This window comes from Thermobia domestica, chromosome 6 (assembly GCF_964235325.1).
Source record: "Thermobia domestica chromosome 6, izTheDome1.hap1.1, whole genome shotgun sequence".
Classification (NCBI taxonomy): Eukaryota; Metazoa; Arthropoda; class Insecta; order Zygentoma; family Lepismatidae; genus Thermobia; species Thermobia domestica.
The window spans coordinates 152,138,715-152,159,052 of record NC_137459.1 but is presented as its reverse complement, the minus strand read 5'-3'; the positions used below and the strand labels follow the sequence as shown (position 1 = coordinate 152,159,052).

The 20,338-nt window shown below is 36.5% G+C and overlaps 1 protein-coding gene across 5 annotated transcripts in view; it reads right to left on the bottom strand.

Annotated features, from left to right (window-relative positions):
- The window catches only part of LOC145688271 (uncharacterized), a 173,876-nt gene that overhangs the window by 58,299 nt on the left and 95,239 nt on the right, over positions 1-20,338 (bottom strand). For 4 of the 5 annotated variants that reach the window (XM_081762263.1, XM_081762265.1, XM_081762262.1 and 1 more), the window contains one exon: positions 8,469-8,608. In XM_081762263.1, the coding sequence (XP_081618389.1) occupies positions 8,469-8,608 (140 nt within the window). Of the gene's footprint in view, positions 1-8,468; positions 8,609-9,382; positions 9,544-20,338 lie in introns of all 5 variants that reach the window. The other variant, XM_081762266.1, reaches the window with a different exon arrangement.

The window sequence follows — 20,338 nt, the reverse complement described above, 5'->3', positions numbered from 1 at the left end:
ACATAACATCCCGAAGGATATGGACATATTGCTCACCTGTAAGACGCCCCTCTACCCTATGGAGTACTCCAAGACACTGTGATGTCATGAAACCGAAGCAGATACAGATACGCGTTCACAGTGACGTTTGTGGAAAACTTATCTGGGATCATGCCTGGAGCCCCTCGGACTATACGCAACTACTGGGCCGTTATTTGAGGAAGAAAATGTGCATTCGTCTGTGAAGATATTTCTCCAATCACGATTCACATTTTCTTCCGCAAATTTAAGCCGTCGTCTTATATGCTCTTCCGAGAGAAATTCTTTCACAGCAGCGCGACGGGCGTGAAGATTAGCTTCCCTAAGACGCCGTATAGCAAAGAGCCTGGAAAAGCTGATGAGTGCCGAAGTTGTCTGGCGGTCATGTTGGGATTAAGTCGCGCGGCAGCAACAAGCTTCGCGTCCTGCTCTGATAACATCACACGACGCCTACCACTACCTCGGCGCCGCATAGTTTCTTCAGTCTCTCGAAAATGCTTTATCCACTTCTGTGCTGTTCTTGGTAAAACTCCACACCTTTCAGCGGCTTGTGAAGCGCAATAACCTTCTTGCACTAAAGCGAGAACACGCTCTTTTCTATTCTCAGCCATTTCTGACTTCTACTCTTTTCACGAGGTACACGTTGAATGAGCACCCCTCTTAGTTGAAGCTATCAAACGGAATGCGCAGTTGGTTACTCCAAGAGCTAGTAAAATAGTAGTTTTTATTTGCTAAGAGCCAGAAAACACTTCTTATTTCGATATATATGTTGTTTGACTTCAAGCGAGTACTTCACAACTGTTTACTGAGTGATAGGATCTGTGGTATTCTGTTCATCTTTCCTTCAGGCAATTTTAGACGTAATAGACGATATTTGTCTTACCTTGTCAGTGCCTGAGGCAGAAGACAAAATCAATGAAAATGTTTTCAACATAACATTTTCGATTTATGTTTATCTCCTATTCATTTTTGTTACGCCTGCCTCCTTCAGAAATATCAGCTCTCTTTTTTGGCCCGTATAAGGAAATTCTATTACTGTTTTCCAACGTTCAATATTTTTGGCAAAATTAACACTTTCCAATAAAGCTAAACAAGCATAAGTTTCACAGACAAAACAATATGTAAAGTTCTACTTTCCAGTTTAAAATTTAACGTATTTTTCCAGTGCTTTATGTGCTATACAGCGCTTTATTTGTAGAGGGTAAGAGGAACTTACGTAATTACTGCTTTCCCAGGGTGGGAAGAGTAGTTTCCGCAAGTTTAGAAACCTAACAATTCTCATTGGCATTATCAGTTAGGCAACATTTCTTCTAAAAATATTGCAACTATTGTTTGCATCTCTATGACCTATGGAACCGGAGGTTAAATGCCGCGTTCACGAAAGCTCTCCACTGACTTCTATCCTTAGCTAACTGGATCAAGTTTCTACTTTGTATTCCTTTGGATTCTGCGAGATCCATCTTAATATTGTCCTCCCATCTGCGCCTAGGTCTTAATGGTCGTTCCTAATAGTCATCTCAAGTAATGTGTAACATAATAATAATAATAATAATAATAATAATAATAATAATAATAATACCTTAGTATCAGACTTTAAGCGATTTTTATATGATGCATATATTCATGAAAATAGTCACTACTTGTTATGTACTCATTTGGTGTTCCCCTAGGGTTACTAGGAATTGAAATCAGGATCTCTGACTCCGCAGTCCAGTATGCTAACCGTATGACCACAGAGCACGGGTCTGACAAACCACATTTTCATAACGGTTTGGTACCCCTCCTTTTCCCGTATCGATTAAAGTGCCATTCGTGAAGGAATTGTTTTCAATTCTGGGTGAAATCAATCACTTTTTTCTGGAGAATCAAAATGTGCAATAAGAAATGGGGGTCCCTCTTTAGAATTTTAAAGTCATCCCCTACCGCCGAAGGGGGTGGAGATAGGGAGTTGTATTTGGTATCATTGAACTATACATATAAACCAGAAACATATATTCTTATTTTGGGCGTGTGGTTTCAATTTGATATTAACTTAGAAATATATTTGAACTTTGGTAGTGCTAGCATTTCCATAGCGTCATCTTCGCATACAAACAGATGGTGAATAAAAGTGACAGAGGTTTGAAACCTGACAGTTTATCTGATTTTGTTTTTATAACCAGTTCAAATGTTCAAAATATAACGTTATATTTAGAAAAAATAAAATATCCTTATATTGAAAGAAAACCGGACTGGGAACCGAACCGTCAATCATCATTATTGTAATTTCAAGCGCCTCGCTAATCCTACTTATTTTCTTCTTAAGTTACGTCGCGAAAGGCGGCCCTAAAGTTCACTTACCGAAGTCTGCTTTCCCCTTATCAGTAATCTGTGTATATTTCCTACTCGGTTATACAGGTTTTACAGTAACCTTGAATGATAGGGACACAAACACAGACACATCGAGAACATTTAAAACTCCAAAAGTTCTCCCACCGTGAATCGAACCCGGGACCCTGTACACCACAGACACACATACTAGATACTAGACCACACAGCCAAGTTATAAAGCCAGCGCGTTTGAATAGTTCTACTGGAAATGCGCGATATATGCACTTGTAATACATTGAGTGATTTATTCGAGAGAGGCAAAGCACTTCACTTTGAATCCTTTTCCTTGTTTCGTTTTTACTGTGTTTATTCTTTGTATTTTTCGTACAGTGCTTATAAAAGCAAAAACATTTTTCGCTGCAGTGTCCAGAAACACTATTTTAACTGATCATAAAACAGAAATCTGTCGGTGAAGTAATATGGGGTAATGTGTGGTATTTTAGTTTTATACCGAGAGTTCTTTCGTAGCTAAGCGGTTAGCGTACGCACCTTTGACGTAGTTCGATTCCCGGTGTGAGTTCATGTGGTTCGGATTCCACGCTAATCAGTAGGTAAACATCTCATACAGCCTCGCTGCTGAAAGGGATGTTAAAATCAACTAAACATTATTTTTATACCATCAATAGAAGCAAAAGGTAGACGATACTATCCTGCTAAAAACATGCATTTATTTCTTTGGCACATATTACGAAGTATCGGACTATTTGTGACATAATTACAAAAACTTCAAGAAAAAGAAGCTTTGTGAACATTAAGTCGCTTGAAGCGTTCAAATCGCTTTATAAAAATCCAGATTATGAATTACAATAACTTTTTTACGTTGTAATTAAAAATGCAACCATATATTGTTTTGTCTCTCTCTCGCTCTCTCTATATATACATATGCACCTGTATATTGCAATAGGTATCTGGAACATGAATAATTTTCATTTTGGACATGTGATTTAAGGTTGGTATTCAAATCAGAAATCTATTTCCATTATAACAATGTTAACGTTCCTCATTTTAGCGTCTTCGTGTATAAATGATGACAGGGTGAATAAATGTAACTGGGCTTTCAAACGTGATAGTTCATCTGATTTTTTTTTTTTCAGGCACTTCAAAAAACAATTTTTATATTTAGAGAAATGGTTCCATATATTGAAAAAAAAATAAACTTCCCGGAGGCAGATTCGAACTGCCGCCCTTCGATGCCAGAATTTCAGGAGCACTACTAAACACGCTTGACTACCGAGACAACTTATGGAAGAGCACGTTGTAATAATGCTAATATATCGCTCCAAGCGCAAGTTCACACTTGAAGTTTTAGATAGTCATTTTCTCCCTATATCAGTAATTTCAACTGAAGATATTGACCGATTTTGCATATTGGAACTGTGTATGAAGTGTAAATTGCATATTCAACGCAGAAATACGTAGTTGACTCTTCAGTTCATGTTTCTATTCAATAGCTTCACATGTTACTGATTGTTCCTAATACCTTGCACTGTGTCGAGTCATTTTCCCTGTAATTTCCCGCGGGATATTCTTCGCGTAATTATTTGACAGACTAAGGTTTCATAAGAATAAAGGTCTTTTGCTTTATTTTTTCTCCAAAATAATAAATAATTATTCATTATTACACTGCTTTGTTAAGAAAAGCACAAAGAAGCGATAATATAGTAAGAAAACTGAGTTATTAATAAAAATGTGGAAGTTACAGTATATGCGAACTTTTTTTGCGGATGACGAAACAAAATACATGTACCTTTACATTACAAATCTTTCATTTTGTAACTGAATGTGAATAAAAATAAAAACACTTATTTTGTATTGTGTTGACATGCTGTTGTTAAACTACTTTGACTTTGGGACACATTTTCAATATCCATAGTAGTATTGAAAATGTGTTGTTTTATATGAGTGATCGCGGTGCGTGTAGTTATTTTGCGAGTGCTATGTTGTTCTGAGTGCTGTGTTGTTCTTTGATGGGCTGAAAAAATAAAAAGTACTTATTTGAGCAGTGTTTGGTGTTTCTGGTTGACGGGCATTGACTAAAGCTAGTTAATTTGAAAAGAATTTCCTATTGTGCTTATTTTGCCAGTGTTATGTAGTTCTAGTTAATGTGTAGTGACTTAAACTAATTAACAAATGTTTTAACGTACTTATTTCAGCAATGCTGTGTCTTCTTGGATAACTTGCGGTCACTCAAGTTAGCTATTTAAAAATATTTTAATGTGCTGGTACTTATTTTGGTAGTATTATGTCTTCGTGGTTGGTGCAGTGACTCAATTGTTAGAAAATGACATCGCGTAAATGTTTGAATGACCCTGAGATTTTCTGTTATGTATATGACAGTTACACTGTGCTCAAACAGAGACTCCATATTACAAGTTTCATAAAGAAAGTGTATTTGGCTTATTTTGGTATCAAATTACGCGATCAAGACAAATCGTGGGCACCTCACAGTGTGTGCAGAATATGTGTAGAGATACTGAAATCCTGGGCAAACGGTAAAAAGAAAGGAATGCATTTCAGAATACCTATGTTGTGGAGGGAGCCTCGAAACCATCATGATGACTGTTATTTCTATGCAATAAATGTTAAAGAATACAATGCAGAAGTAGTGAAGCAGATGTTGCATGCGAGGATGATAGCAACTATCCTAGCACGATTCCGCAACCGTTTACACAATCAGAATTTAATGATCTTGTTCGAGATTTAAATCTACCAAAGGAGAGTGCAGAAGTTCTTGGGTATAGGCTTCTTTCGAAAAACCTTTTGGCCAGTGGGACAAACATGGTACATGTTACTCATGGTATAGACACCGGGAGAGAGAATTTCTTCCTTATTTTTCTGAAGACGGGTTAGGGTTCTGCAACAACATTTCAACTGTTGTGGATGCATTGGGTGCTTCTTATAATGCATCCGACTGGATACTCTTTATCACCCATTCATCCAGCCTAAAAGGAGTTCTTGTGCATAATGGAAACAAACTTCAATCAATTCCTTTAGCATACTCTGTTACATGGAAAGAAAAGTACAATACCTTGAAATGAATACTTTCTAAGTTAAAATACGAAGAACATGGTAGGTCTCTTTGCGGGGACTTGAAAGTCATAGGTCTTCTAATAGGAATGCAGCCAGGATATACAAAATACCCATGCTTTTTATCTGAATGGGATAGCAGGACGAGAGACAAGCACTGGAATGTGAGAGAGTGGCCTCAGCGCTGTGATTTGTCTGCAGCTAAGAAATGTGTAATGCACACTCCACTAATTGATCGCAATAAAGTGCTACTTCCACCACTTCATCTGAAACTGGGACTTACGAAGCAATTTGTGAAAGCTGTGGACAAGAATAGACAGTGCTTTCAATATATAGCTAAAACTTTTCCATCACTTGAGTGCAGCAAAACTTTCGGAAGGTATTTTTACAGGGCCACAAATTAGAAAGCTGTTAGTAGATTACCCATTTCAAAATTCAATCACCGAGTTGGAAAAGAACACTTGGTTAAGTTTCAAAAATGTTGTAGGTAACTTTCTCGGAACAAGAAACACCCTGACTATGTAACAATTGTAGAACATATGTTGACCCATTTTCGCGTACTTGGGTGTAACATGAACCTCAAGATACATTTTCTACATTCTATCTCGACTTTTTTCCTGCCAATCTTGGTGAGGTCCGCGAAGAGCAAGGGGAAAGATTTTACAAAGATATTTCTGAAATGGAGAGCAGATATCAAAGCAGATGGAATATCACATTGTTGGCAGACTATTGTTGGATGATGAAGAGGGATCGTGACAGTTACGACAGAAGCTGTAGGAAAACAAAGAGGCGTGCATTTAAAAAGGAATAAGTGGCTTCTCAATGAACTTGAGAGCCAGCGCAAGTAAGTGTATTCAACATTATACCGTACAAAATAAGGTTTATGATAGTATTATGTGTGTATAGCATTGTTTAGTGTAACGAAAACTATCTAGTTTATTTGTTTAAATTGTATTGTTGAATTGTCCTGCAGTATTATTCGTGCCTTCCGAAATTATGTAATACTATATACGTATATTGAAATGATTGTAGTGTTCGAAATAAAGATTGTAAATTGTAAGAAAACTTGACGTGATAGATGGATGTCATTTCTGTAATCAGCGCCCAAAAATCATTTAGGATCACCTATTTGTTAACAACCTAAACTTTTTCAAAATCTGACCTAAACCTTTTTCAAGTGATATTAACCACATTTGTCCAAAAATGGCCCTTAAGGGTAACAAGATTTCTAATAATAATAATAATAATAATAATAATAATAATAATAATAATAATAATAATAATAATAATAATAATAATTTTTAAAAATGTTTTTTCGATACACCATACTGTCCATGACAATTCTCTAACTTCTTTCTTTAATTAATTTATTTATTTATTTACATTTTAAGAATTATTATTTGTTTTAATGCACAAAAATTATATTGTGCAAAATGTTAAAATGTAAAAAGCAAAAATCAAATGGTCCAGAAGTACTTCATGAACGCTACTAACAGTAATAACTAAGTTCATCGTTTACCTACTTATTGTTTCAAAATTATTACAATAATAATTTTCTTACAAATCCATTAAATGCTATAAAAAGATGGTTATACCGTACGAAACATTAAAATGTAAAAGAAGCGTTACTAAGTAACACAACTACTTAGATCGACTGCTTCAGGTTTCCTTCATTCGCCTTCCGTGTTCAAATTATCGGCATAACTTAGTAATTAATTTCCAGTTTAAGTACCATTTTCCCTAACATTTCTAGAATTTTTCATATCGTTTTCCCTGACCTTTCTAGGATTTCCCTGATTCCAAGATCTGTACGAACGCCGATACAGTTACTCTATAACAATTACCATTTTTATGAGTCATTACCTGAAGTTTGCTCTTATACGGGTGATGTTTTGTACTACTGATAAAGTTACTAGTGCTCTTCAAATTCTAGTATGTGCAATTTTATCGAATTTAATGAGATGAAAACTTTATTCAGAGAACGTGCATTAAAAAAATCAGCACACGTCGATATTCCAGTCCTGCCTACCCGTCCATACACAGTATACTAGAGTAAGGGTGCGACAAAAATCTCTCTCGTATTTGGAAAGTGAATAAATTCAAATCAAACAAGCTATGGCAACTGCTTTTCTATTTCTGGAAAGTTCATGGAATGTCCTTTTAAATCAACGTGTTTTGAATAAAACATCACTCAAGTGGCAGCCTTCATTATCGATACAAATAGCGAACTGGATGCGAAATGCAAGCTGCGTTACCACAGGCGACTCGTCATATTGTTTAAATTTCTAAACAAAAAAAAAGGCATGATGTTCTCTTAACCAAACCATGGTGTACACTGAAAAGGGTACGTACACTGCTGTTCGATACCATGTTGGCCTCGCTATATATATATATATATATATATATATATATACACTATCACCCAAAGCTATCTCTCCAAAATCGAGGGATCGGCTGTTCTACCGTACCAACGAACTCCCGTATTTGGGGGGGACAGCTTCGGGTGAGTAGCATATTGTCGAACGGTAGTGTACGTACCCGTTTCAATGTACACCATGGTCTGTCAAGAGAACATCATGCCTTTTTGTTGTTGTTGTTGTTGTTGTTGTTGTTGTTGCTGAGAAATTTTAAAAGATGACGGGTCGCCGGTGGCAACAAAGCGTGAATTTCGCATCCGTTTCGTGTTTTATATCGATAATAAAAACTTGAGACATGTTCTGTTTAAAACACGTTTATTTACAAAGGGCATTCTGTGTACTTTCCAGAAACAAAGAACCAACTGCCATATTTTATTTGATTTTGAATTTATTAGCTTTCCGAACAGGGGAGATCTTTCTACCACACCCTTTTTATTATTAACAACAGAACATTCTAGTTTCAGGTATGATTTAAAATGAGACACTAAATGACAAGTGCAAAAATGCAACGTGTTTTAGAATTTTGTAACATAGTATAGGAAAGAAAAGATTAATAGGTTGTGTACAATAAATATATTCCATACATTACCTGCAGAATAAAAGTATACTTAATACAGGACTACATGAAACATTTACCTATGAAGTAGATCTGTTAGCTTAACTACAAGCTCTGCTGATGATGATGTTAATGATGCTAATCTTTCCCAGGCTGCAAGAAGTGAGCATACTTTATCTTCATATTTCTTCTCTGGATCTCGCAATGATGCTTCCAAACCCTAGAAAGGAAAAGGTCACTTGAAAACACACTGCTTGTAAACAACACTTAAAAGACAACTATCGTACGCAAATAATTTTACAAAAAAGGATATAGTAGCAACAACCCAACTTCATGCTCTCTCACACCTGTTCAATACGTTTACTGGCGACATAATCGATTTCAAGCTTTCCCATTCCTGTTTAGTTTGTTTGTTTATTTTAATTATCATATCAATTCTGTCATTTACAAACCCGAAACATATCTTTTGTACTTCTCCATTTCACATTTATAGAAGTTGAGAACGTTAACTAGCGATGTTAGAACTACTGAAATTTGTGTAAGAATTAAATAACTTTCCCTGCATATATACAAATTTCAAATGCTACTCGGGATTCAAAAAAGAACTTTGATAACTTACTTTTAAGTATCATAATGAAATTGCTACATACAGCATTGATCAAAATATAAAACCTGGTCACCCATTTTTCTCTAAAAAGGTGGCACTTTTATCCGTAGGTAAGATTGCATTTGACGAAGGTGTTGCTTCTCAGTTTCTTTCAAAAATTAAAAATAAATCTTATGAATCAAAATATCCTATCGACGGATTTTAGTATAAAGCTTTCAAGAGAAAGGAGGATTGCCAGGCTTTCTCTAAACAATACTGTATTTACTAATTTAAAAACAAACGCGGAATATTTTTAATCTTCAAACATCCTGATAAAGAATAGTAATTAAGACGAATTAAGAAAGTAATTTTACTTAGAATGTGATTCCAATATTTTTGAACACTAACCGGTAAATCCATGGAACTAAAATAAAAGATGCCCGGGTGTCTTAACGATCCAACAATATCCAATTACGACGGGAGAAGCTACCACTAAGTTACTTCGCAGGAAATAACTTTTTCGTAAATCCACTCGCATCTGCTCCGAGCGACAGTTGCAGCTTATGATCCTGTAGATAAAATTCGTAAGTAAAATAAATGGAACTAGACAAACTACTCACCTGTAAGTCATTTTTGTGGAAACAAGCAGAAGCTACACTTAACCCAATATAGTATTAAAATACTGTTCAAGTAGAACTAACTTATAATCATGTTACGTAATATTGTTCTACATAATGTCATAAATTTTCTAATTTGAAAGTTGGAATAAACCGATATTACACCACTCACGTGCAATAATAAACTAAATCTGATATATCACTTCTAAATGCTCATAAACTGGTCTCCTGTGCCTCACAGAACCTAGATTATCATAATTCGACACTATAAATACGGTTATGATGCACCAACCACTTTAAAGTTGAAGAAAAGAGTAAACATTAGAGCCAAGATACAATCTAGTACTGACGATAGACCGCAATCCAATAGACCATATCAAATAATACCATAGCCATAGAAGAAAAAAAATTATACAAGGACTGACAAAGGTATACTATTATGATTACAAAGACGAAACTATCATCCGAACCTGTTTCAAATCTTATTCGAATAAGAATTGACAAACCATTTCCCGAGAAAAAGATAATCTTAAATGTAGACTTTTATATTAGACCCACATAGTGCAAGAAGAACACTGCCACAAAACTCATCGAGTACACGACACGCTCTACGATCTTTCTACATATTCTTCACATTAAATTGAAAAATGAGTTTACATTTCAGTTTGCTATTTAGTCATGGTGTAAGCTAGTACAAATACAAAACTGAACCACTACTACTCTGTTTACATCTTTATCTTGGAAAATAATACATTTGTATAGAAACAAGTTACAAGAAAGAAATGGTATGTAATTGAATAAGTAAAGTCATACAGAACACATATATCACTTATGTACAGAGCTTCCTTTTGTTCCGAGATACAGATAGCACATGGAATCTATTACTTGGCTTTAGCGAAGAAAGAAAGAGAAAATGGAATTCGCAAATTAAAGTATTTCCTTCCATCAAAACTTGAATCATACGTAGTACGTAATTTTGATGCAAGTTTTGAACCAGAGTTTGCTGATGAGTTTCAAGTAATGCTGACTAGCTGTAATTTCGTATTATTTTTTCAGCGTAGAGGCATAAAACACCCCAATACAATTATAGGCTTTTAAAAAATGCATAGACAATTTTGAAACTACACTATCCACTACGAATGCAAATTATAGTTGTAGTTTTCAGCATTTTATCTGTATTTTGTTTTATTTATTATTTTTTTCTTAAAAACTTTAATGACTGATCCAAAGCCCATATGTGAGCGGAGAAGTGTGGGAACTTATGCACCCGTTTGTAAAGAATATCTAAATTCCCCCACAAGCATGGCAGCAGCAAGAAGGCAATCCCTTCTCCATGCTACAAACCTGAGAGAAAATCCATGCTCTTCTGAAATAAATTTGATTAAAAGAAGACACGGGAGATCCACTCCCAAGGATTCATTGAACTGCCTGTATCCAACTACTGGAAACTGGGATGTACGAGCCTTAATGGAAAGGAAGCACAACTGGTAAAGAAATGAAAACTACAAAAACAGCTAAGAAATCTTTTATGTCGGCCAGGCTAAAGGAGACGATGAAGATGAGAAATGAATGAAACGGTGGAATGAAGAACGTGGGAGGAAACGGAAGAACTTCGAGAAAACATACGCACATGGTGTTTGTCCACCACAAAGTTCATTTGGCGCAAGCTGGGTTCGAACCCAGGATCCCATGCACAAGAAGTGAACGCTCTACCACTGAGCCACCGTAGCCCCAAAAATCAGCTAAGAAAATTGAGTTGTTGACTTAGACGATGGATAGATCCTAATACATAATGGTATATTAAAATCAGAGACAGCGCGAACAGGAGCACAATAAATAAGGCATATAAAGAAGAAAGAATCTGGCAGGTTGGGAATTCAATGAAAGAATAATGGCAGTAAACATTAAAGAATACCGGGAATAAAATTGATATATGGACCAAAAGAGGATGATACAGCAGAAAATAATAAATACGAGATACAGACCAAAAGTACTTGTCGTTTCGTTTTAATTTCCAAGAACAAGGAAATACAGGGACTAACCTTCGTCTATTTCTCAATAAACTCTATCTCTTTATTGACACTGTTGCCATCGCTTCGGTTATTATTATTAAGCATTTGGAAGAGTCATCTTTGGAGGTACAGCTCATGCATTTAGACGTGAACAGTGTATACAATATGCGTAGTAGAATTGGAAGAGTCCATCACGGAGTGATAAGAAAGAAAGGGGTGTGTTGGTCAGTCGGTTATAAGTATTGAAACGGTGCGTATCGTGCGGTGTCGCGTGTAGATCGTTTATGCCGGGTGTTGCCAAAGGTACAGTGATGGCACCAATACAAAGTAAACTCAAGGGTAAAGTGCTGCACAGCCAAACGCGGGAGGTTGTTGAGAACGTGTATAAGTTCATGAAAACGGAAGCTGAGCGGGGAGCTCTTACTATTAAATTAAGTTCTGTTTTAGAGAGAGTTTCCACGTAACTGGCGTGTCCCTAAGTTCAGTACGTCGGATAAAAGATGACCTGGCAAGTATCGAGTCGGGTGCATCTGCGTCATTCACAACACGGCATAAAGAAAGCCCAGAAGATCAAGGAAGGCGGAACTAGATGACTTCAATGAAACTGTTGTGAGTCGAACAGTAAATGATTTTTATATAACAGAAAAGCAAAGGTCAACCCTTAGAAAAGTCCACTCTAAATTAACCCAGTCCATAAATTTCGATGGCAGCCTCAACACACTTAGGAAGATACTCCTTACTCTTGGATTTAAATGAAAATGAAAAAAAAAAAAATAGAAACAATAGACAAGTTTTAATCGAACAAAGCAATATCCGGACACACACAATTTCCTTTTTGCGAAGCATAAGAAAATACAGAAATGATTCTCGCCCTATTATATACATGGATGAGACTTACGTACATGCGTCGTACACGTCACCTTATGGCTAGAGCGATGAATCATTACATGGATTATTCTCCCTGATTTCGAAGGTGAAGAGAATAATAATCATTCACGCCGGCAGCGAAGAAGGTTTTGTGCCAAACGCATATGTAAGATTTAAATCTGGCCAGAAAACTGGGGATTACCATTATGATATGGATTATCAAAATTATGAAAAGTGGTTGAAAGAAAAATTAATTCCCAATTTATCCCCTCGAAGTGTGGTCGTCATTGATAACGCTCCATACCATAATAAACAAATCAATCCTCCTCACAATTCCAATTCAATTCGAAAGACGATGGTATCCTAGCTTACTAAAAAGGCATTCCTTTCAGTGAAGACATATTGAAACCACAGTTGTACCCAATAATCGAAGCAAATAAACCATCGCAACTACAAAATAGATACTATTCTACCTGGACATGGCCACAGTTCTCCGTTTGCCGCCTTATCATCCAGAATTAAACCCAATAGAATTGATCTGGGCAGATGCAAAAAACTACACTGCAGACAAGAACACAACCTTTAAATTAGATGATGTGATGAAGCTGGCAGATGAGAAATTTGCGTCAAATTCAAAGGAAGAGTGGAAACGAAAATGTGACCATATTAAGGCTATTGAGGAAGCATATTTTAAAAGAGAGGGTTTGTTGGATCAAGGGATGAAAAGAATAATCTTTAATGTTGGAGAAGACACTGATTCGGATATGAGTGACAGCGATAGTTTTACTGAAAGTGGTGATGAGGGTGATGATGGGGGGGAAACTTCCGGTGTGACAATGTCGGGTATGTTATCCAATAAAACCACAGAGAGTTGTGAGAAGAGAAAAATGTATGGAGGAAACAGCACTTTCTTAACAAAGTAGGTTTAATTGATTTTAACCCTTATCTTTGTCATACGATAATTTGCTGAAGTGTGGTTTTATTCAATTGAGATCAATTTATTTATGCTATTGAGGCAACTTTGGCTGAAGCCGGTGTTGTTGAATAGCATTTGCATAACTCAACCTTACTGCAGTTTCATAACTTCTTTGAAGGTCGACACATTTTGGACACCCTCTATTGAAGTATGTCAATACTTCTGGGAGTCTACCTAGCCGCGGTAGTCCAAGTGATACTGTCACAGACTTCGGAGCGGCAATGAGGAGGTGCGTGGATTCCAATCCCACTGCCGACCATCCTGAATGAAGGTTTTCCCCAGTCCCGCTAGGCAAATGCCGAGATTGTATCTTCATAATAGGACCTGACCCACAACCTTCCCAAGCTCTGTCCCGGCCTGAGCCATAATTGTCTAAAAGGCAATAAAATAAATTTAAATTCTTGGAGCCGTAAGGGAAATGCATGCTGTAACTTACTTTTTTATTTGGTTACTTCCTGCAAATAAAATAGAAGAGGACAAAAGTACTCTTCTACAGCACATTTTTAACTTCGTCTTTTTAAATTCACAACATAGCATCTGTTCTTCACCTACTCCTGAACAAAGAAGACCATTTCTAACAGTCTTTTTTCTTTCTTCTGTGTCCAAGCATTAGTTACGGAAGTTATACTGTTGTTACGAAGGAATGAAAACCACTTAGTGTTGTTGTATGGTGGAATGATCGGGGTGGATGGAGAGGGAGATAGCCAAAATAGCCTCACGCAGTGTTGTTCCTGTCACAGCTTATCAACCAGGAAAAAAATATGACATAGTTGTCAGAATAAATAGCACCTTTGTATTTATGAAACACGTGTTCACGGATCAATTCCTTGAGTCATTTTTTTCCTCTTCCGTCTTCCTATACAAGTAAACATTTCAAGTCGATTTCAATAATAATAATAATAATAATAATAATAATAATAATAATAATAATAATAATAATAATAATAATAATAATAATAAAAAAAATTGTCGTTCATAATTTTATTTTCGTCTGTTGTTTCAGTCAACAATTTTTGGACAAATTCTGCCCTAATAGAGTTGGTACCACTGCAGTCTTCCTTCTTGAAACAATCTTATCGCTTTCGCTACTTGGTCTTTCCCTTCAAACGTAACCCACACCACTATGCTGTTCGCTCCTCCTATGTTCCCTTCTCGCGCAGCTTACTGTTCACGTCTATTTGCATGAGCTATATATTTAGATACTGGGATGATCTACTGGCAAAATGAAATTCACGAAGAGAATCCCTGAGGTAGAACCAGAAGTCATTCGGGGCTAAATTTGGTAAGTACGGTGACTGTGGCGACGTTCAATATCATGCTCAGCCAAGAATGAGGTTGCAACATTAACATGGTGTGGCGGTGCATTGTCCATGTGGAGGATGAAATTGCCATTTGTCATTTGTGGTCGTTCCTCAAGTCAATTTTGGCAAAAAATTCTGTATTCAAAAGTGTACGAAAATATTTGCCCGTAATTTTATGTCCTTCTGGAACAGGACGGGACAATATCACTCCCTGGAAATACCAGAAAAAAGTGTAAAATACCTTCTTACTGGATGCCACCTAACGGAATTGTGGGGTGAATCTGTTATTCATCCATTGTTACAAGAGTTTCCAAGAAATTGCATCCTTCTCTTCGGAAACGTGTCAAATTTGCAACACTTGATCGAATCATTGCCTCTTTCTGATTGTCATTAAGCATTCATAGAACCAAGCGAGAAGAAACTTTCTTTAGTACCAGTTCGTTTGTAATTATTCGTTCTACTCTTCCCATTGTTAGTGTATCATAAAGCTCCTGCATAGTAAGATGCTTATCTTCCATAAAGAAATTTTCAACACGGGAAATGTTAGTGTCAGTTGATGCTGTTTCTTGGACGTCCAGACTGCTCTTTTTCCACATTTGTTTGTCCTGCTTTCAACTCACGCACCCACTTCCTAACAGCGTATTCTGCAAGAGCACTATCACCACACACACCCTCCAACTGGCTATGAATATCGGCTACACAATGTCCAGCTGCAGTTAGGAAGTTCACGATTAATCGTTGCTCTTCAACCGAAAATTCCATGTGCCCGGACAGTATCAGAAAGACGTCTTACTTGTTCAGCCACTGCGACTCAACTGCTATCACCTAATAAATAAAACCTGCACTGCTTAGAGACAAAGGATAGAGGTCACCGATGTCGCAGTTGCTTTCTTGAAATGACAATATGGACTACACAACAAAACCGCACGTACTTTTTGTGTGTACCTCGCATATTTCTTTGATTTGCTACACAGGATTAGATTTAAAAAAAAAAAAAAAAAAAAAGAACTAACAGTTGGAGCTTCAAATAGATGAGTGGGAAATAGCAATGAGGACTGAGGCAGTTAACAGGACAATAAGGAAAAGAAACCATAAGCGAATCCTAGAATTCTGTTTAGCAAGTAAGGCGGATAGTGCTAAATATTAAATTCTCACATATCGAAATATACAAGAAAAAGCCTAAGAAATAAATAAAAATTAGAAATAATTCTTTATGGTGGGACGGTAAGCATTGACGATAAAAAGAAATATCCCAGTTAAGAGGAACCAGAAATACTGTATGAAGTGGCAATTAGTTGTAGCTAGTGTTGTAAAGGCCCGGAAAAAAACGGAAATTTTGGGTAAAAATCCAGTTTTTTACCGTTTTTTCCCGAGCTCGGAAAAAAAACGGAAATAGTGGGAAAAATTGAAATTTTCGACTATTTTACTACATTATGCTTTTAAAATGGAAACTATTTTATATTTACTAGTTTACAGTATACAGTATACGGTTTATTAACTAGATCATTGAATAGTTATGCTTCTTCTATTAAAATAGGCAAATTTTGTGGCAACAAATATATTTGTACCACTCTTTTAAAGTTAGCACCGTGATAGTATGGAGTTATGACTACAAAATATCCTAAAATATAATCCTAGTTAGATTAATTAATATAGACGTATTTAAATTATCTTAAGTAATCTTATAAAGTTACCGTTTTATGGCAGGGAAGTGTTAAATAACAGGGCAGGAATCATTTCAGTTAATACCAGTATGTTAAAATCAAATATAGTATATATTTTATGGAGATACGTATTGTCCTTGTGCTGTGTAAAATTTCCGGAAATTTTGAACCCATTAGAAAAAATCTTTTGTTCGGAAATATTGGCAAAACCCATACACACATACACCGCAGAAGTGCGTAAGTTTGAGCAGCGACAAATATATTAAAGAATTTAACATGTGAATCTTCCGTTCGTTATTATTAAAGACTAACAGAATACCCGTTCTTCGCACAGGGGAGAATACGTTTCATTTTGGGTATAAAGGGCATAAACTGTCACCAATGAACTTACGGACCCCAAAAACTATGAATTCGACACTAGTATCAGTCATTTTTATTTACTTTTACGTCACTTTCCCCCTTTAGGAGTAAATAATGGGGGCTGAATTTTGATTTAAACGGCATCGGAAATGCCACTGTTCATCTCAGCCACCCCGAAAACAATGGATTCGAGATTAATATCGGCCATTTTCGATCATTCTTATATATCTACCATTCCTCTTTCCCCAACTTGCGGCACTGAATTTGGATTTAAACAGCATCGGAAATGTTAAATGTTCATCTCAGGACCCCAAAAACCATGGATTGGACACTAATATCGGTCACTGTCGATCATTTTTTTAAAATATATTTCCCCTCTCCCCCGCCCCCAAGTTACGAGGATGAATTTGGATTTAAACCGAATAGGAAATGTCACTGTTCATCTCAGCGACCTCGAAAACTATGGATTTGACACTAATATCGGCCATTTTCAGTCATTTTTATATATCTCTTCCTATACAAGTTGCGGACTTGCATTTGGATTTAAGCAGCATCGGAAGTGTTACTGTTCATCACAGCAACCCCAAAAACTGAATTCGACACTACTATTGGTAATTTTCGATCGTTTGTATATCTTCCCTCTCCCTTGCCCCTAGGTCACGACTGATTTTGGATTTAAACGGCATTAGAAGTGTCACTGTTCATCTCAGCGACCCCGAAAACTATGGATTCGACATTGATATCGGCTATTTTCAATCATTTTTATATATCTGTTCTTTCCCCTCCCCTAAGTTGCGGACCTGAATTTTTGTTTAAACAGCATCGGAAATGTCACTGTTCATCTCAACAACTCCGAAAACCATGAATTCGACACTAAGATCGGTAATTTTCAATATATATCCACACTTCCTTCCTCCAAGTTGCACTTTTAAAGTGAAATGGTAAAATCCATCCCAGGCCCGAACCTCATCTATGTTGAAATTTTTTATCGAGATCAATCTGGTGGCTCAAGAGTTAAGTTACACATACGAGGGTCACTATGAAAGTTTTGAGATACGCATTGTTGTGGCACAGTATTTGAATTCCAGCAATTGCGTTCGGTAGTGGTATCCAGAGCGAAGAACCGAAGCAAGTTTCAACTCGCCTCGCTTATCGGCGTGGCCGCATCGCGTTCACTTGTTTGTTGATGTGAGCAGTACTCGGCTGTCTAGGATGGAGCTCGAAAGGGAACATTTTCGGGCAATGACCCTTTACGATTTCAAAAGTGGTTTGAACGAGACCCAAAGCCTTGACCGTTTGCAGGGACCGTTTGGGGACCTTGCTCTTTCCCGTGCTACAATTTTTCGGTAGTTTGGTGAATTCAGAAGATGCCGGACAACGGTTAAAGATGAAGAGAGAGCTAGACGTCCGGCAACAGCTGTGTCAGATGAAAACATTGCCGCTGTAGAACAAATGATTTGGGGAAAATCCTCGAACAACTTTCAAGGACATTGAATCCACAGTGAACATTGGATCGCCAGCAGTAACAAAAATTCTTCATGATCATCTTTGGCTCAGGGGGGTTTCATCTCGTTGGGTGCCTCACACTTTGACTGAACAGCAGAAGCGCATGCGTGTGGAATGGTGTGAAGAAATGCTCGCAGAATTTGATGGAAGCAATTCTCAACGCGTCTCTGACATTGTTACTGGTGATGAGACTTGGATCTATCAATTTGACCCTCAAAATAAACGCCAGTCTACAGTTTGGATCTTTCCAGACGAAAATCCACCCACGAAAGAGAAGCGACCGCGAAGTGTGGGTAGGAAGATGGTCGCAACTTTCTTCTCCAAATCTGGCCATGTTGCAGCTGTTCCACTTGAAGAACAGAGGACTGTTACTGCTCAGTGGTACACCACTGTTTGACTAACAAAAGTGTTCCAGAAGCTTCGGGAACGGCGTCCAAGAACTGGATTGCGTGGGATCTTGCTTCATCATGACAACACGTCCGCACACACAGCCAACATCACAATTCAGTTTTTAGAATCTATGGAGGTCAAACTTATGACTCATCCGCCGTATAGCCCTGACCTGGCCCCGTGTGATTTTTTTTCTGTTCCCCAGGATCAAAGATCGCATGCGTGGGAAGAGATTTTGCAGCCCTGAAGAAGCTGCTGTGGCTTACGAGAATGAACTTTCAACACTTAAAGAAAAAGACTGGCAACACTGCTTTCAAAAGTGGTTTTCGAGGATGCAAAAGTGTGTACAATATAATGGTGAATACTTTTGAGAAAATGTAAGTGTTAAATTGATTTTAAGTATGTAAGTTATTTCACATCTCAAAACTTTCGTAGTGACCCTCCTACAGTCACTTTCATTTTATATATTTAGAATAATTTTCGCATTAGAAAACAGGTATTTGTTTACATACAAAATTTTGTACATAAACTTTATATTAAAGTCTGTATCTGAATATTGATTAATAGTAATTATATGTCTTAGTGCATGAGTATTAGTGAAATTTACCTACTGCTCCTTCTTTTAAGAAGTAATTTGGTTAAGATTAACAAAATTTTACCAGATCAAAGAGCACATTAAGAACTGTTTAATTCAAGAGCCCTATTTGTTGCAACAGAAACGCTTCATGATGGTAGATGTATATGCAGTTGTAAAATTTCTTTAATTAATACACAACCAGGAGTAAACGACTAGAAGGCACATAAAGGAAATGAGCGCAGACTATTAATTTTCAAGAATAATTGCAACTGTTTTATTTTCGAATGCTTCTTTTTTAAATATTCACAATATCGAAATTTCTCAATTTACATTTTTCACGCCTTCAAAAAAAAAAAAAAAAAAAAAAGTTCCATTAGTAGTAAAACTAACCTAATAAATATATTTTTGTTTTTTTTTTCAATTTTTCCGGAAAGAAACCGGAAAAAAATGTTTTTTACCAGCCGTTTCAAAATTTCCGGAAATTTTACAACACTAGTAGTGGCTATGAAAAGAATGATACACGCAAAGAAAACAAGACGAAAAAGAAAACTAAAAATGAATTAGGGCACATAAATGAAAGGACACCAAAATTTGAGGAAAGTACCAACAAATAACTAATAAAAAAGTAAAAGAAAGAGGATACACTGTTGGAAGAGAAATATTACTGAAAGGAGCCGCGTAATGAAAATTTTCCAACCTGGAATGTGCGACAACAAATAAACTAGGAGCATTTGAAGAGTAAGGATAGCAAAGGGACATACGTAAAAGAAAAGACCTAGAGCCCAAAAATAAATCCCGAATAGAATTTCCAGAAAATGAGGAGCAAAATAGCAAAAATAAAAAAAGAAATATTTTATAAAGTATTCTACGAGACTGCTACGAGAAAAAACAAATCATGTCCATTAAAATTTACAAATTGAAAACACGTAACATTAAGAACAAAACAAATTGAAATCATGAAGAGATAAAAGAAATATGAAAATCTGAAAGAAGAATATTAAGGAGAAAGTAGTGTAGAAAAAACGAGAGAAAGACTCTGAGGTAGATAAAACAAATATAGAATACACATAAAATAGAAGAAACGGAAAAATTAA